General features: G+C 31.5%; 2 protein-coding genes across 2 annotated transcripts; one reads left to right on the top strand and one right to left on the bottom strand.

The window, feature by feature from the left end:
* Positions 1-1344: 1344 nt before the first annotated feature.
* Positions 1345-10709, bottom strand: LOC106719407 (progestin and adipoQ receptor family member 3). The gene is made up of 7 exons (XM_045678637.1): positions 10629-10709; positions 10015-10238; positions 8268-8424; positions 5244-5396; positions 2276-2464; positions 1906-1974; positions 1345-1819 (listed from the first exon to the last, which is right to left on the bottom strand). Exons 1-7 carry the CDS (start codon positions 10698-10700, stop codon positions 1655-1657), a joined length of 1029 nt encoding a protein of 342 aa, XP_045534593.1. The 5' UTR covers positions 10701-10709; the 3' UTR covers positions 1345-1654.
* Positions 10710-12160: 1451 nt separating this feature from the next.
* LOC106719418 (ubiquitin-conjugating enzyme E2-17 kDa) lies at positions 12161-14908 on the top strand. The gene is made up of 5 exons (XM_014513755.2): positions 12161-12419; positions 12920-12983; positions 13331-13362; positions 13514-13697; positions 13776-14908. The coding sequence occupies exons 1-5, from the start codon at positions 12396-12398 to the stop codon at positions 13913-13915; spliced, it is 444 nt and encodes a 147-aa protein (XP_014369241.1). The 5' UTR covers positions 12161-12395; the 3' UTR covers positions 13916-14908.
* The last annotated feature ends 2504 nt before the right edge of the window (positions 14909-17412 follow it).

Here is a 17412-nt window from a genome sequence, read left to right as displayed (position 1 = left end):
TCGCCCGCGACTCCGTCCACTCGGAATTAAAAAACGATTAGTAGTCTATGTGTTCTTCCAGACTATGTTCTACATCTATGCCAAATATCATCAAAATTCGTTTAGCTGTTTTGGAGATATCTTACATCCTTCCATTCACCTAAACATTCGCATTTATTATTATAAATTATATATTACTATTGTTTTATACAGATTTCTAAATGTAATTTAATGCCTTCAATTATTTTGGTTCATAATTAATTGTATTCCGTAAAAAGTCTAAAATGTCAATAAAACCACTTCATTGTATCAAAAATATTTATTACCTCCACATTAGACCCAAACAATAACCCATAAACATAAAATACAAAAGTAACAAAAATACAAGAAGTAAAAAAAAGAAATCACAGACATAAATTAAATACTAAATACAGTTAGGAACGAAAGGAATGTTAACTGAACACAATATGAAAAACCTAATACAATGCAGCACATTTCTAATATTTATTTTATTTACTTCGGAAATTATAATGTAGAAATGTTCACATCTTTTTCATACATTTTCTAACAGATCTTTTATCAACACTGTTAAGATTACCCGCAATATTTAATTGAGCAATTTTATTTAGATATAATATATATATATATATATATATATATATATATATATATATATATATATATATATATATATATATACATCAGACATAAGCTGGACATTACGAACCAAATCATACAAAAACACGTAGAGTGTTTTTGTGTGTTTGTATTTCACAACCGAATTCCGATTATATTAAAAACTAGCTTTTACCCGCGACTCCGTCTGCGCGGAATAAAAAATAGAAAACGAGGTAAAAATTATCCTATGTCCTATTCCTGGTTCTAAGCTACCTGCCCACCAATTTTCAGTCAAATCGATTCAGCCGTTCTTGAGTTATAAATGGTGTAACTAACACGACTTTCTTTTATATATATAGATATTTATTGAAAATTATTCGTAATGTCCACTCTATAACTAATATTATATTTTAATCTCTTGATCTCCAAAAAATTGTCATGTAAATTATTATGTTGTCATATACATGCTAATATTTTTGTAAAAGTTTCTTAAATCTGCCTTTTCAAGGTTGATTCTAGAAACTTCGTCTTTTTATTTTATTATTAATAACGCCATTTTATTAGACATCAAATTTCATTTTTTTCGTATCACAAATTACATTAACAATTTTAAATTTATAAAATAAAATTTATATTAATAAAATAATTTCCTTAATTTATTTGCATTGATTGATAATATTTTGAGCAGATCATTATTATTATTAGTTTAATAAATAATTCAAGTCAGAAATAAATTTTAATATTTCCTAGAACTCTGGTATTAATAATATAAGTTCTTGAAAATTAATTTCGAGCTTTCTTAGGGTTTAAGACCCGTTTTCCACTAACACTACTGTGCGACTCCAGTCAGATTAAAATTTGTATAAGTGTTGCTAGTTCACAATCACTCTTAGAAATAGCAGTGAGCTAGTGGAAAATTGGTTTAAATTAATTTGCTATATTATAGGCCTTATAAGCGAACACTATTGGTATAAAAATCCAAAAGGACTAAGGCACTCAGATTGTCCATCATTGACACCTGGTCTTAAATTGATTCCTAATAAATATAAGACAGTTGTTAGAATATTCGCATGGTGTTAGCGCAGCCGTGGTTCATCCTATACTGGACGTAGATCATGGCTGAGTTATGCCAGTAGTACAACGCACCCAGTACTAAAATATGCCACCACTGGTGTGAGTGACCGATGTAGTCTACCTTGCCTGGGAACCACCGCTCTGGGATCTGTTACACGAAATATTAATTATTTTCTCTTAAACAATATTACAATTGATTTTTACATTTGCTAAAAAAAATATTGCCAATCTTACCTTAAAGGCGTATATTGCAAAAGCAGTACCACTAATAACATACATGCCGATCACTCGTGGAAAGAACATCTGAAAGTAAAACAATAAAATACTTACTAGATAAAAAAAACCTTACGAAAATGCTATTCCCATTGTTTATTTTTTTTAAATGTCGATTGCCATTACATAATCTTTGAAACATTTTCAAAGAGCATATTACAACTAACGTGCTAAGCTATATTTAATCTTTGACCAAACTTAACCCACTATTGCCAACATTTTAACATTACACTAAATAACTTTAAATCAACTCTAATAGAAAAGAAATAAGGCTGAAAATACCATATCTTTGAACTACGGAACACAGGTATTTAACGATAAACCAGCTAACCTGAACCATAGGGTTATCGAATCCCCCCATAACATAGGTCCAGTGTAAAGTGGGCAGGACGCCGTACGCCGCCCAGCCGATGAAGACGCACATCTTGACAGCATAGGGAACGTTGAAGCGCGGCACTTGCAGCGCCATCGCTACACCAAATATCACAGTCACTGTCAGCATGTAGAATATTTTTAGCTCCTGAAAACAATAAAAAACGAATAGAGTTTATTTTAAAATTACAACAAGCCCAAAACCAAGAGTTCGAGCGCGGTCCTGACACACCTCTTGTCTCTTTCACATGCATGCTCGTCGTTTTCGAATGCTCCTACTAAAGCACTTGCTTAATTATCAAAGTTAGGCGTTCAGATTATGTCTTGGCATTTTTTAAATAAGTTACATAAAGTTGATAAGTCAATCAACTTTTTTTTTCGTTAACATAGTATAACGTAACATGTTAAAACATGCGTGCGTCATTACACTATAAATTATTGAACAAAAAACTTAAATATGTTTCATTAGCTTAGATTCTTCGTGACCAATCCAATAAAAAATGAAAGAACATAAGTCTCAAAGGTGACGTCAATTTTATTTTTACATGTCACACTGTCAAGTTGTATCCATACTTTTACTTAGGGAATATTGAAGTTAAAGAGAAAAAACTTTATCAATATTTCTATCTTTAAAAAATATATTTGTGTAACAGTCAGTTGCGAAATATGTAATCGTAATGCCCTTGTGGGCCTGGGCGACTATATGTGACAATCGATCGTATCGTCGTCAACAAAATTTGTGCAGCGTACGATACAAAGGCCAACCGCCTTAGTAACATCGCCTTCAATTATGTCTAAATCACAAATATTCGTGCTAGACCCACTGTTTTCTTAAAGGAGACTTATCAACCCAAGGTATCACTTAAAATAATTTTTAAAATATTCTTGTAACATTTTAACTTTTCCGACTTATATAGGATGTGTTGCGAAGTACTATAATTGACCTTGCCCTAATACCAGGTCAAGTTGAGGCACGTGGCATTGCGGGAACACTGCGGAATGCAAATCAATACGCTGGCAATACCGTGGATGCTTCCAGAAGGTCATTATGTCACGCATACAGTTATATTGCTAAAGGATCGCACAGAATTTCTAATTGTCTTTGATTTGAAGTCGATATAAAAAGATCGAACACTAACAAATGGTTACATTAAGGCTCTAGAAGGTCACAACTAACGAAAACTAATATACCCACCACAAACAATAATAAGTTTTGCTTTAAAAAATGAATACTACAGATGCAAGTAGCGTTGCCAGGCGTTCGGATAAATCCGGACATAGATTGGCTTTTTGATAGCGTGTCCGGCTAAAATAAACGGTTTTCTGGCTTTTGGTAGGCTTTTTACATTTTCCAAACGAGAGTGTACCTATTAATACTGAGACAAAATCCTAAATAATATAGGGTGTCCGACCTTTCTACCCAAATGTCCGGCCAAACTGGCTGGTCTGTCCGGCTAGTAGGTTTGGCGACCTGGCAACCCTACATGCAAGCTAAAAATAATTAGAATTGCAATTTAACACTCACTCCTATACAAAATAATCTTTTGATATTTTTCAATTAAAACAAATCAATTCAAAGCTCTGAAGACCAATCTCTATTAATGAGATTGTGGGTGAAATAGAAAGCTAGTTCTAGTTACGAGTAGTACAATCATAACTCGTACATAACAAAATGTATTGTTCTATGTTTTTTTAAACAAAAAATAACAAAAAAAACATCAATTAATATTATCAACACAACCTTGAACACAATTATTTATGCTATAATCATGATTAGATATCATTTTAAATATAAAATTATTTCTTGGGAAATATCAGTAAAGGACAACTACGCTCAATCTATAGATTAGAATATTTTTGTGTTGTATGTTAAACAATTAAACACTATAATCTCAAAGAATTAAGGATAGCCACATAACTGGAATTTTAATACAATGTCACACCTTACATTTGAATTCATTGCCTTTATTATTAACTAGCTGTCGCACGCGACTCCGTCCGCGCGGAATAAAAAAAAACTTAATAAGTAGCCTATGTGTTCTTACAGACTATGTTCTATACAAACAAAACATCCATGCATCCATCCATCTAAACTTTCGCATTTATAATATTAGTAAGATATCCATCAAGAATATAAAAATTTCATTCATTCCTTCTTATTTCAGCAGACAAAATAACTTCTTATCGTATCAGATTTGTAACATCTACCTATTTATGTCGTAATGTTAAAAACAATGCGTTAGTACATTTAGTTTCAAATAACATAAAACTTTATGATGTATAAATCTACAACAAAAACTTGTATAATATTTTTTTAAATATTCTTAAACGCGAATTGGTAATCCGTACACAGTTGAGACAAGTTTGCAACGACCGTGAAATAAACTGGATGCTATTATAATCAGTTATAAAGTAAAAGGCAAATTAATTCGTATTATTTTGTAAGATAAAGTTCATTATTTCACAATCTTTTTATTTTATTAAAGAAAACAACAATTTAAATTATTACTTAATAAAAGGCCGGTTACATTTTTGTAACTTAAAGCATTATTTACGGTAAACAAAAGACCCATAAAAAAGGGTCTATCTACTTTTGGAACGAAGTTCCTTATCGCGCGTTGTGAAAGGGGGCTAGACGGAAAAAATTCTTACGAAAAGTTGTCACGACACTTTTTGCTATAGTAAGTATGTTAACGACGAATGAGCGCTACTTCACCATGGCAACGACGTGACAATATATAACGAAAATTCATAGAAATAAAATGTACTTCTTGTGAAGACTTAAGTTTTTTATTCATAAAATAAACATTGGTTCCTTCACTAATTAATCGAAAGGAACTTCGTTCCATCCGGGTGTCCCTTGGCACCTCTCAAGTTTTTTTTTTTTTTTTTTTGTAAATGTAAATTTCGTTGAAAAATATACTTACGTGGTGGCACCAAAATGCATAGTATACGCCGGATGTGTAAATAGCGAGCAAGGAGAGCGCTATACCGAAGAGGTCGTACATGAGGAACGTGTTGTAATCCGACTCGGAGCGGCACGAGAAAGTGTGGTACAGAGCGGACAGCGCCATGCAAACCTAAAATTACAAATATTGTTCGGGATTTTATATAAGTAATTTGTTGGGGATTTAATTTAATCTAGGTGTTTTCTGGTTCCGAGTACGATTTGATTCACAGACTCCCACAAGATATGTTAAAGGCCCTTTCTATGTTGTACTTTAACAATCTCTAAGCATTATAATGCATATTGGAGATCACAAGGTAATACTCAACCACATTCTTTTTAGTGAAACGTATTATTAATTGATCAAGTAAGTATACTTAAGTCCAAGTTAAAAGACACATTGCCAGCTTCAAGTCAAAGACCTTGAGCTCACAGTAAATGACAAATTACGGTATTTTTTCATTTCTCAAAACTAAGTGTGTTGGACTATAAACATTAAAATTAAACTAACACAAAACAGGTAAAAAATCATCTTGCTAATTTTTTACACAAATCTTCAGGTCAATCACATCAGAGCAACTTTAAATTATACATTGCTCGCGTCACTGAACTAACAACATGCTATTTGTTAAAAAGAACCATAAATAATATTTAACAGTTAAAACAAGAGTTATTATAAAGATGAAAAAACTTTTATTAAACAAAAATTGATAGTTCGCTGACTTAAAACGCAATTAATCTTGATTATATTGTCTTCAATTCTGAGGTAACTTAAATTTTTAGTTTTTTTAATCATCGTTATTACCAGACACTAAACGCAGTTATAACGGTAAAGGTGCTGTATTTGACCGCTATCTGCCTTCAATAGTTGCACGGAGCATGTCGTCCGAAAGTCATCGAAATTTGCAAGTCAGCGAACTTAATAACTGGTACTGTACGAGAGCAAAAATTAAATACTACCGAATAATTAAAAGATATTGAACAAAACTACGCTAAAACGGGTTATTTCCGTAAATTAACTCACTGATAGAAAAATATACTTCTAATTACCACTTAATTGTTACTCGAGGTTACAAAATAATTGTAAGTTATATTATGTTTCCTTCAGTTTTTGTTACTGACATTAATTTAAATTAATAAATATGAAAATTAAAAACCAGATTAACGTTCCTATATTTTCCGGCTGTACGAGTGTTTACATCGAAGTGATGGTAACAAGTTTAATTCTATTGCCATTAAAAGTCAACGTATGTGTTACGTTTGCTACACGTAATAATGGCTATGATGACAAAATTCTCAGTAATTATATTGTTCATACAACTTGTCGAACATTGCACTTACAATGTTGTACAATGGAAACGTACACATAACTTTCCAATAGCCTCGTTTTTGCAGATTCGTGACTGTATACTTATAACAAGTGTTTATAGCTAGAGATTGACATCGGATGCAGTTGTTACTTTCATCGCTCGCCACATCTATAGCTTTCTCTCATCACGGACACGCAAATACTATATATATCTAGTCACAATAAATACAGAGCTTCGACAATTATAATACATATTTATATTTAGTATATAAATATGTATTATAATAGTCGAAGCAAAGGGTCTAAACTACACTTCAGATCAAAGTATGTTGATCTGAATCGCTCAAGAATAATATAGTATACTAGCTGTCGCCCGCGACTCCGTCCGCGCGCATTTAAAAAATGGGGGGGGGGTTATGAAAAATAGATGTTGGCCGATTCTCATAGATACCGGATAAGCACAAAAAATTTCATCAAAATCGGTCAAGGCGTTTCGGAGGAGTATGGCAACGAAAACTGTGACACGAGAATTTTATATATTAGATTGAGTAAAAAATCTACAAAAATGACTTGACACCCAATAAAATTTGTCATCGTTATTTTATTTTTTGCACAATTAAATTGACATTTTATATTTTATCCAATTTTAATTAATGTTCACAGTACCAGAGTATTTACATTCGAATCACTTATGGTGTTAAAAGCAACGTCAAAACTAACATATGGCTCGTAGGCAATTTCCTCTTGTACATGGAACTATTAAGCTCATAAAGTACAATTAGATGAGAAAAGAAAGAGTCCATTTTTAAGCTAACGGTACAAAAATTAATGTCAAACTATTGTACTAATAACTATAAGAATGAAAGTTTAAAGTCCTAAATACCTTTAGACTTAAGTAAATAAAACTGTTTTGACATTTTCAAAGATTGGAAATAAGTTTTTGTCGTTTTTTCAACGCATAACTTTCACTAAAACATCTGTGGAATGGGCCGGTCATCTGCCCACTGCGCAGTGGGCACTTTCGTTAGGTCCACCAATGAGGCAGCACGTACATTTCGTAATGCATCTCGAGGAAATAATGACACTTCATGATGAAGTCGAGACGGAGAAATCATGACCGTACATAGCTTTAGCATGCCAAGATATTGCGTATATGTAGGAATGTTAGCTTACATTAGTTGCTTTATTACATAAGTATATAGTTTAAGTAATTAGAGCCTAAATAACGCCAAGGAATGGTTATAAATACATACCTACGTATTATACATTATATATCACATAAAATAAATTACTGTACTTAGTTATCGTTATGAAAATTCATATGCCATCCCATAATTTGATAACATAATAGACTTGAAGGCAAACAGCTGATCAACCGGAAGGTATAACCGGAAGATAAAACCGGAAACAGTATGACCGCAAAACATAAATTTTAATATCATTATGTAACCAGTATGTGCATCTTTAATATTTAATTCGTAACCTTGGTACGTGACACAATTAGTTATATTTTATAAAGTTTTTTGTTTCCGTAGAAAATAATAATGTACATTTTTTTATTCGAGTTGAACCTGGCCAGATATAAGGAAATTATAGTGACATCGAAATTGTCCAACTCCCTAACAAACACACTAGTGAAGCATACAAGTGTGTGATAGTCTGTCACTTGCATATGCTTATATTCTCTATACTCACCAAAAAACAGGAGAACAAAATCGCTGCAACTGTCTTGTCAGTTAATGTGGCGTGAATATTTATGATGACAAGGTCGTTGATTGTTAGGAAGAGCAGGAGAAAGAAACCAAATATATGTGTCCATATGTTCATAGTTTCATTCGTCCACCAGAATATACTGAAACAAATATCTTTATTACTTTATTTGATTGAGATGATTATCGAGATTTCTAACACGCTGCATGCGACGCCGTTTTAGTACGTAAGTGAATTTCGGCCAGTCAATGGCACTGAACGTGTTAAATATATTTGAATATTCAATGACTTCGTCACGTAAAAGAATGGATGGTTAAAAAAATTGTAACATAAACAACACCCATGATAGCCTCGAGTGCGGTTCAGTTTTATTTAAATAGTTTATAGGTCCTATAAGTACACATCCATTCTTTTTTAGTCTATCTTCCCTTACTTTTTGTGTACACTTCAAAAGACAAAATTAACATAACTCTGACAGTATTGTTTATCGAATATAGCGTAAATGTAGAATTAATTATATGTCCGCGAAACTGATTAATATTACAATTTATACTGAAAATGGAATATTTTCTTATGACCTGACATCAAGATCCGATCAGCAATTCACAGAACTGCGAATTGGCTTAAATTTACATGTTTACATATTTGTAATGGTTAATTACTTAAATATAAAAAAAAACAATAAACCCGATTAACAATTATAACCATCCGGGAGAAGAATACGGATCGAATTCTTAATCTTTAAAATAGGTCAATCTGCTTTACAGGTAGACACAATGGAACAGACATATGTATAACCTATTAGCGTGAAAAACGAATTACTACAACCTAAACATCCCGGTTGCGATCGTACGGTAATAATAGGCCTAACTATAAAAACTTAGACTGTGTTTCAATTATATTTTTGCCTAAATAATGTATTTATATACATTTTATTAACACAAACAAAAAGTATTCAAAAATAACTTGCTGTATTCAAGTACAAATAAATGGATTTAACCTTAAAATAAACTACGTTGTTTACGGAAATGCAACAATACGTAATATTACAGACGCTGTTAAATTAATATCTAGGTTATAATAGCTTATTTTTATTACAGTCATTTAAAAGTAAAAGTATCAATACTAAAATGTACAATAAAGATCTGACTAAGCTAATCATATTGGCATAATTAGTAAATTTTAATAATTGACTATCACATTTTTACTTAATATAAAAACTAAATAAATTAACTATTGGATCCAAAGACAAAAGGACCTGATCACATGTTACCATGTTTCCAGTTGTAGAATGTATAACTAACTATTAACTCAAAGAATTGCACAATTTGATTATTTGCAGTAATGTTACACTCCAATTGGAATGGTTCACAATCACTTACAACACAATAATCTATATTCATCTGTAACAGTTTTGTTAGTTAATGTACTTTTATTCATAGAATTATAAGAGAACAATACATTGAAATTCAATATGAATATATACATAACATGTTTAAATTTCTCTTTTAATAGAACTATTTTGATCTAAGAGGGTTGTAATATAACATTTTTTTAAATAACTATTAAACTTTTCATTATGTCAATTGTTCTCCGAAACCAAATCTGTAGCACATTTATATGTATCAAATACCATTGTGAAATATTTAACATTTAAAATTATATTTGGTAACTAAAAGATGGTAATATAAGTCATAAAAATTGTTATTTTTGAAAGTAATAAAAGACTTACCTCTCCCAGCATAATTTAGTGGGTAGTAATTTCCGATATCCATCCCTGATAAAAGGGTTGTGTTGCAAATATGCTGGAGCTTCTTCATATTTTAAGAGCTGTCTATAGTTTATATATAAAATATCTTCCTTAGTTATATTATTATTGTCTTCAAGTCTTTTCCCTCTACGTAGTAGTGTGGTGCTGCTGCAGTAGTCTTTTTCCATAATACATTCTTCTTCTACCTTAAAAAAGTAAATAAGTTAATGTAGTATATAAAAAAGGCACTGTAGATATCATGGAGGTTGTTGTGGATTCTCAATTTGCATGACCATAGCATATTTCCATGTTCTTTTTTTCATTCATAATTCTAGATTTTTTACCAATCCATAACTTAAAAATTTTTGCTAAAACTCATAAAAACCTTGACATATCTGATAAAAATTAGGTCATTTTACCCATGAAAAACATTTTAATTTAGGATTGACACCTTATACTGGTTACTAGTTGATAAACTTTAAATTTTTCACATAATCTTATAACGTTCTAGCTTGTGTACTTAACAAAAAAAAAATAATCAGAAGTTATTACTAAAACTTTTGAAAATAGGCATTAGGCTAAAAATTAATACTTACTTTCTCAATAGGCATAAACTGGAGAGTTTCTGCTTGGCATTCACTTACTTTTCTTGTCATCGTTATAGTCATGGTGTATTATTTAATATATGGTGTGTTATAAAATGTTGTGTGAAATATTAAAATTACTAATAATTTATTCACAAGTAAATTTCCAACTTCGAAACAGTTCGCCTACTATTGCTACTACGTTTATTTGTATTTTATGACTACCAAATTGATTGCACACTATGATTTAAAAATTAATAGTAAAATAAACACAAAAAAGACACTGCGGCACACACACCCTACACATTTGGAACTAATTTAAAGACTAAAAAGTTTTGTTTAGTTTTTGTTGGTAATGGTACTATTTTGTAATCAACGAAAACTCAAACTGAAATGACAAAAGTTATACTGTCAACCATCGGTCTACTGGGTCTACTGTCAACTACACGAATGACGTGTGATGAGCGCTAAGTGTGTCAAAGAGTAAAACGGCTGTTTGGTTCGTGATCTGAAGCAAAAATTCAGTTTCAGCATGACTCTTGGAAATTCATAAACATCAGTCTATTTTTCAAAACCATTAAATTATTTAAATAACCCTTCAATATTAGCAATTATAATTTATGATAATTTAAAAAACTTACAATAGAATTGACTGTCGATTTACCATTACCACACAATATATTTTCTGTATAACTCTAGTATTAGGAATATTCGAACTACCTACCTATTCATACCCTAAAATAACTACTAGAAAGTATAAAAAAAATTACTACTTTTATAACTTTTCGAAGTACCATAAAATTAACTTCTATATGATATAAGCAAGTATTATAGTTTTCAGATATCTTAGCGGCTCTTAACTTCGGACGAGTCGCTACGCATTACACAATTTTAGATTTACCGGATAGTAAAGGGATGCGGAGGGAGGGCCAAAATATTTGAAAAAAATTTATACTAAAATGCGGACCTTTTTTATATGTTCATTTAGAAGGTTAGGCCAGGCACTCCTTTAAGTTTTATATCATCATCGTTGTTTAAATATTGATATGTATTTAATGCATTTAAATATTTATAAGTTTGAATATTATACGTTATATGAAAAAATTATATAACAATTTTTTTTTCTAAACAGTGTAAATTCCTGTATACACCTGAGAAAGTTTCAAATTGCAGAAACGTGACGAATGAAAATAGCTTCTACTCTACAACTATTGCATCCAAAAATAGCGCCTAAAATTCTCAAGTAGTCGTCACTTCCGAAAACCAAGTGTTGCTACTTTAAGCTTGTAAATAGTATCAATTACAGTTGTATTTTAAGAACAAGTAAATAATATACAAAGATGATCTATTTAAAGTTACTGAACAATAATAACTATTTTTTTATCCCATTTGGACATGACACAGCAAAAGTCGTTAAAATATAATAAAAAAAAAATCTGAATACTAAAAATTTTATGCATACTACATAAAATGAACGCTCCTTGCAAATGGTCGATTTTCCTGTTTGCTGTTCTCCATTCGCCGCGAGTGCGTTAATTTTGTTGGAACTTGCGCTCTGTCCTAATTCTTATTATTTATTAATATTAGTTATTATTATTTTTTATTTAAGTATTTAAAGTTTTACTCCAATTGTTATTATTTCAATATTACTACATAAAACGACTAAGAAGTACTTTTGCGTTTAGACGGGAGCCATCTTGCAATCTCTAATCAAAGGTCCTTGGCTCACAGTTTCGTTGTCTGGTTGAAAGTCAGTTTATTCCATCATATTATAATCAAATGGCGTTAAAACGAATTAATAGGGTACGTACAGCTATATTTTCTCTTTATTTGAAAGAATACTAATTAAAAAATAAAGTGCTATAAAATTTTAACACAGTTCGCAGTCGCAGTGAATGTTTCGTCATTGTGAATACCTATTAGGTATCGAAATTTCTTCTGGATAATTCTGAGTGTGTGATTTTTAAAAATTCTAGTGTTACTGTAATCATATTTAGATTTCGTATCTTAAATACGAAAAAATGATTTTGCTGGTTAACTTTGATGACAATTTTATGCACACGGCGAACATAAAATGTCGGAATTATGTGCCAATTTTGAGGTTTTCATGTCATGTTTCCGAGACTTACAATGATTGAAGATAAAATGCTAAATTCTTATGTAGGAAATGTAATGTCGGAATTTTAATTTCACTATTTTTAAATTGTAATATATTAAAACACTGATTTTGCAAGTGATGATGTGTTTGACTTATCTCGTATTGTGTTTCCTGCTTTGTATGTAGATGTTATTTCTATTTCCAGGAATTACAAGATCTGGGCAGAGATCCACCAGCACAATGTTCGGCAGGACCACACGGGGAAGATCGTAAGTGCCTACTGATTTTTAATTTTATCACACCACTTTGTGAGTCATTTATAAAGCAGGAACAAAACAAATATCGTTCAAAAATAATACTTTTGATCAATATCCTTCTTTGTCTAAGGAAAAAGATTGATTTTCTAAATAGGTAAAAGTAGAAGAATAAATACAATCAGCTGTTTCTTTTGTACCCAAGGAAGTGCATTGTCGTTTCTTTTTTTAACTTTTCGCTTTTAACATTTTTTACTTGTAATTTCTTGTCAATATTTAAAACCATTAACTTTGTATAAACTGTTATGAATGCATTATAGTATATAGGTATATTTTATAATGTTATTGTCTTTCTTTTTCAGTATTCCATTGGCAAGCCACAATTATGGGTCCAGTAAGTTTTTTTTTATTATATATAAATATTAAATGCATAACAATGCTGTTTATAAATCAATAAATTATTACCATTAATTCTTATGAGAACAAAAGTAAAGGAAGTACAGTTTTGTTTTTATTTTTGTTCAATGTAAATTTATATTTTCCAGGTGGACAGTCCTTACCAAGGAGGTGTCTTCTTCCTAACTATACATTTCCCTACAGACTACCCGTTCAAACCACCTAAAGTTGCATTCACAACGCGTATTTACCATCCCAATATAAATAGTAACGGGTCGATCTGTCTTGATATTCTACGTGCACAATGGTCACCTGCACTTACCATATCCAAAGGTACCAGACTTCACCTTCTAAATTATTGTAATTTTTAAAAATATTTTATAATAACACATTACTTATTTTATTTTCCAGTGTTGCTTTCAATCTGCTCATTGTTATGCGATCCAAACCCTGATGATCCACTGGTGCCGGAAATTGCTAGGATCTACAAAACCGACAGAGAAAAGTACAATGAATTAGCCCGTGAGTGGACAAGGAAATATGCCATGTGATGAGTCAATTGTGACATTTGCAAACCATATACACACACATCGCCACAGCCCGGGCTCTAACCCCTTTCTAAGTTCCCGCTCCCCACTCCCTCTTAGTATAAAATTTCAATAAAAAAAACCCAAAATTAATTAAAATTGTATAAAACACTATTGGTCATTTGTAGAGTTTGCAAAGTTTGATGTCATCTCCAATAATTTTAATGTGCAACTCATCACATCAAAGTAAATTGTGTACAAGAGGCATTTTCTATGATGGCAAAAATTGTTTTGTTAGCATCATCACTCATTTAGTTGAAGTTTTGATTATTAGTTAAATTTATATAACTTGAATTTATGTATTCCTAAAAGAATTTGTACTTTAATTAGAACTAAATTGCATTGTGAAACTGTACAATAGCATGTGTTTAGGATACGGAGCGTTCCTTGCTTGTCACTTATCTGGTTCACTTAAGATTTTGTCAATGTTATTGTAAGCAAAGCTCATGATAAGAACATTCTGGTAATGTATGTAAATGGTACAACACGATGAGCTTCTCGACGGTGTTGAGTGAGTGGATTTTTTTTACTAGTAAAGCATCTCGTTTAAGTTAGTGAATGTAGCTCGCTACACAACAGACTGACATTGGCTGAGTGTTCAGTTTTCTTTCATCCACAATATCGTGAGTATCGACGAAAACGCTCCAATAGGGCCGAGATTTCAGTATAAATTACAGTGTATCTCATAAGATAATAAGTTTAATCTAGACATTTTTTTCAATATGGCGATCTTTATAATTATAATTTTATCTAATATATATTGTGGTTGTAAGGATACTTGCGTTGTGATTTCCTCTCCAAATTCTCCTTTCCACATTACCATCCTTTTAATCCATTTTAATATTAGCAGTATGGCAAACTGACAGCATGTTGGCACAAGTGGCAGGACATGGTGTGTTACAGTTGCCAGGAGAAAACACTCACTTGGCTAACACTGGGAGAGAGCAAAGTTAAAGCTTTTGAATTGTAATCAACAGACAAGATGTATTTTAGCTTCACTAAATTGTAAGAAAACAATAAATTATTGTGTATGTAAATAACCAATTGAGCTTTATTTAGGGGTCATTTCCTTGATTTGGGCGGTATTGGCAGTCATGGACTGACTTATCTTAATTCTTATAAAGATCAGTATTTTGTACACAATCTTGATCATTTTTGTTTAATCATTCAAAATTTATGAAAATTGATGTGTTCTTAATTAACCTGAACACTAATTTGGACTTAGACGTCAGTATTGAGCTTTTGGTGGAAGTAATACATCTTTGTCTTTAGACAAATAATTTTGCTTTTTAAATGTTCAAAACACAGCTTTTACTCGAATATCCTATTCTTGACTTATTTGGGACTATTTTAACAATATTTTATGTGTGGCCAATCTAAAATATATACAATTACCTAAGGCGTCTCCTTTCCATTTGTGTTCGCCATTAATATAGTATTCTTATTCATTCTACGTTACATAGAACAACGGTAGTATAGTTTTCTAAATTATTCGAGTTGACCATAAAAAACGTCGAGTAAAAAGAAAAAATCTAATGAAATTAAAACATTACTTAAATTTGAGAGGGAAATTTAAATGGATCAGACGTTTCTGCAAAGCAAATTGGGAAGTAAAACATGTTTCTAGGTTCACCTAAAAAAGCTATTATTGGATCTGTGATTTCAGCAATGAGGATAGGTCGTTGAGGATATGACTTAAAAACGTTTAACATTAAGGTGTAGGAAATTAGATTCATGACCGTTAACCGTGATGCTGACGTCAGAGGTAAATACACTTTGAACTCTCCGAGACTTACAGGGAATTATTAGATTTAGCATGCGATGACGCATTTTTATAAGACCTATAGCAAGACAGACACTAGAAAACTGCCTCTAGTCATGACATCTACAGAGCTAGAGTGGTTGATGTTATTCAAGGGCAGACTAACGTTGGGCCTGGAAGGATGTACAGTTTTTTTCCTGATACATGGTAACACTAACCGCAATGATAATTAGAGTTGGGTTAATATATCTCCCTCCCTCATCGTCATTTGTCGCCATCTATAAAAATGTAATCTCCTGATCCAATTATTGGTTACAACTCATACTATTTTTATCTTCAAGGCCAATATATCTGCATTATTTCTGCTCCCTTATCTATTGACCATATGCGGTATTCTAAAATTGTTTACCCTTATTAAAGGTACCTATTCGGTATAGGTATAATAATAATGAAAATATGCGTATCTTTACAGACTACTTTCTTATCGGTGTGTGATTTTAAAGTAAAAATATACTATACTAGCTTTTACCCGCGACTCCGTCCGCGCGGAATAAAAAATAGAAAACGGGGTAAAAATTATCCTATATCCGTTTCCAGGTTCTAAGCTACCTGCCCGCCAATTTTCAGTCAAATCGATTCATCCGTTCTTCAGTTATAAGTAGTGTAACTAACACGACTTTCTTTTATATATATAAGATTAGATAGACATATTTATAAATCACCACATCACTGTAGTAATGCTACAATTTTCATTGTTTACGATACCGTTAATAGAAAGTCCCGAACATTGGAATCCAATCTATTGTTTTATGAAGGTTATGGAGTTGCGTAATTAGTTACATTTCCATTTTCTATTGATTTACCTTTTATACGGCAGTCGGTTTTCCTGAATTCAATATTTAAAAGATAGTATAGTTGAAATTTCAACTTTACAATAGGTAGGTAATGCTAATAGAGAATTTGCTTATAAAGGTTCCTATAAATTATAAAGCACTAGCTTTTACCCGCGACTCCGTCCGCGCGGAATAAAAAAAAATTGAAAACGGGGTAAAACTTATCCTATGTCCTTTTCCTGGTTCTAAGCTACCCGCCCACCAATTTTCAGTCAAATCGATTCAGCCGTTCTTGAGTTATAAATGGTGTAACTAACACAACTTTCTTTTATATATATAGATATAGATTAAACTTACCAACTCAATCTTAAAAAGATCAGACATAAACAGATGTGAATTGACGTACAACCCCGTGTAAGCGGACAGGAACATGGGATTCTGTGCATTACGTCAGTGCCAGCGCCTGATGCTAATTATAATAGTGTTGTGAATGTTTTCCCTTTTAAAGGATGCCGATAAATTGCATGTCTTTTCTATAAGGAGGGAAACGAGCAATTTGCTAGGTTACCTACAATATAGTTTACACCATAAGTTTCTCCGAATGATTTTTAAGTGTGTTTGAAAGATCCTTTTCAATAAAATGAGAAATTGTATCAATGTTTCAGCATAAATTAATTCATTGAAACGCAATTAAATCTCACGTAGTAGATAATCTACGTATCTATGTTAATTTTCTTATCTAGTTATGATAAATATGTTTCATATGCTGTTTTATTTCTTTTTTTTAACTCGTAAAAAATCGTCTACGTGTAATAGGTATGTGCTGTAATATGTTCTGGATGTCGGGGCAAAGTGACTTACCAAGG

Source organism: Papilio machaon, chromosome 7, assembly GCF_912999745.1.
Source record: "Papilio machaon chromosome 7, ilPapMach1.1, whole genome shotgun sequence".
NCBI lineage: Eukaryota > Metazoa > Arthropoda > Insecta > Lepidoptera > Papilionidae > Papilio > Papilio machaon.
The sequence above is the reverse complement of the archived record's forward strand: the minus strand, read 5'-3'. Positions and strand labels throughout refer to the sequence as shown.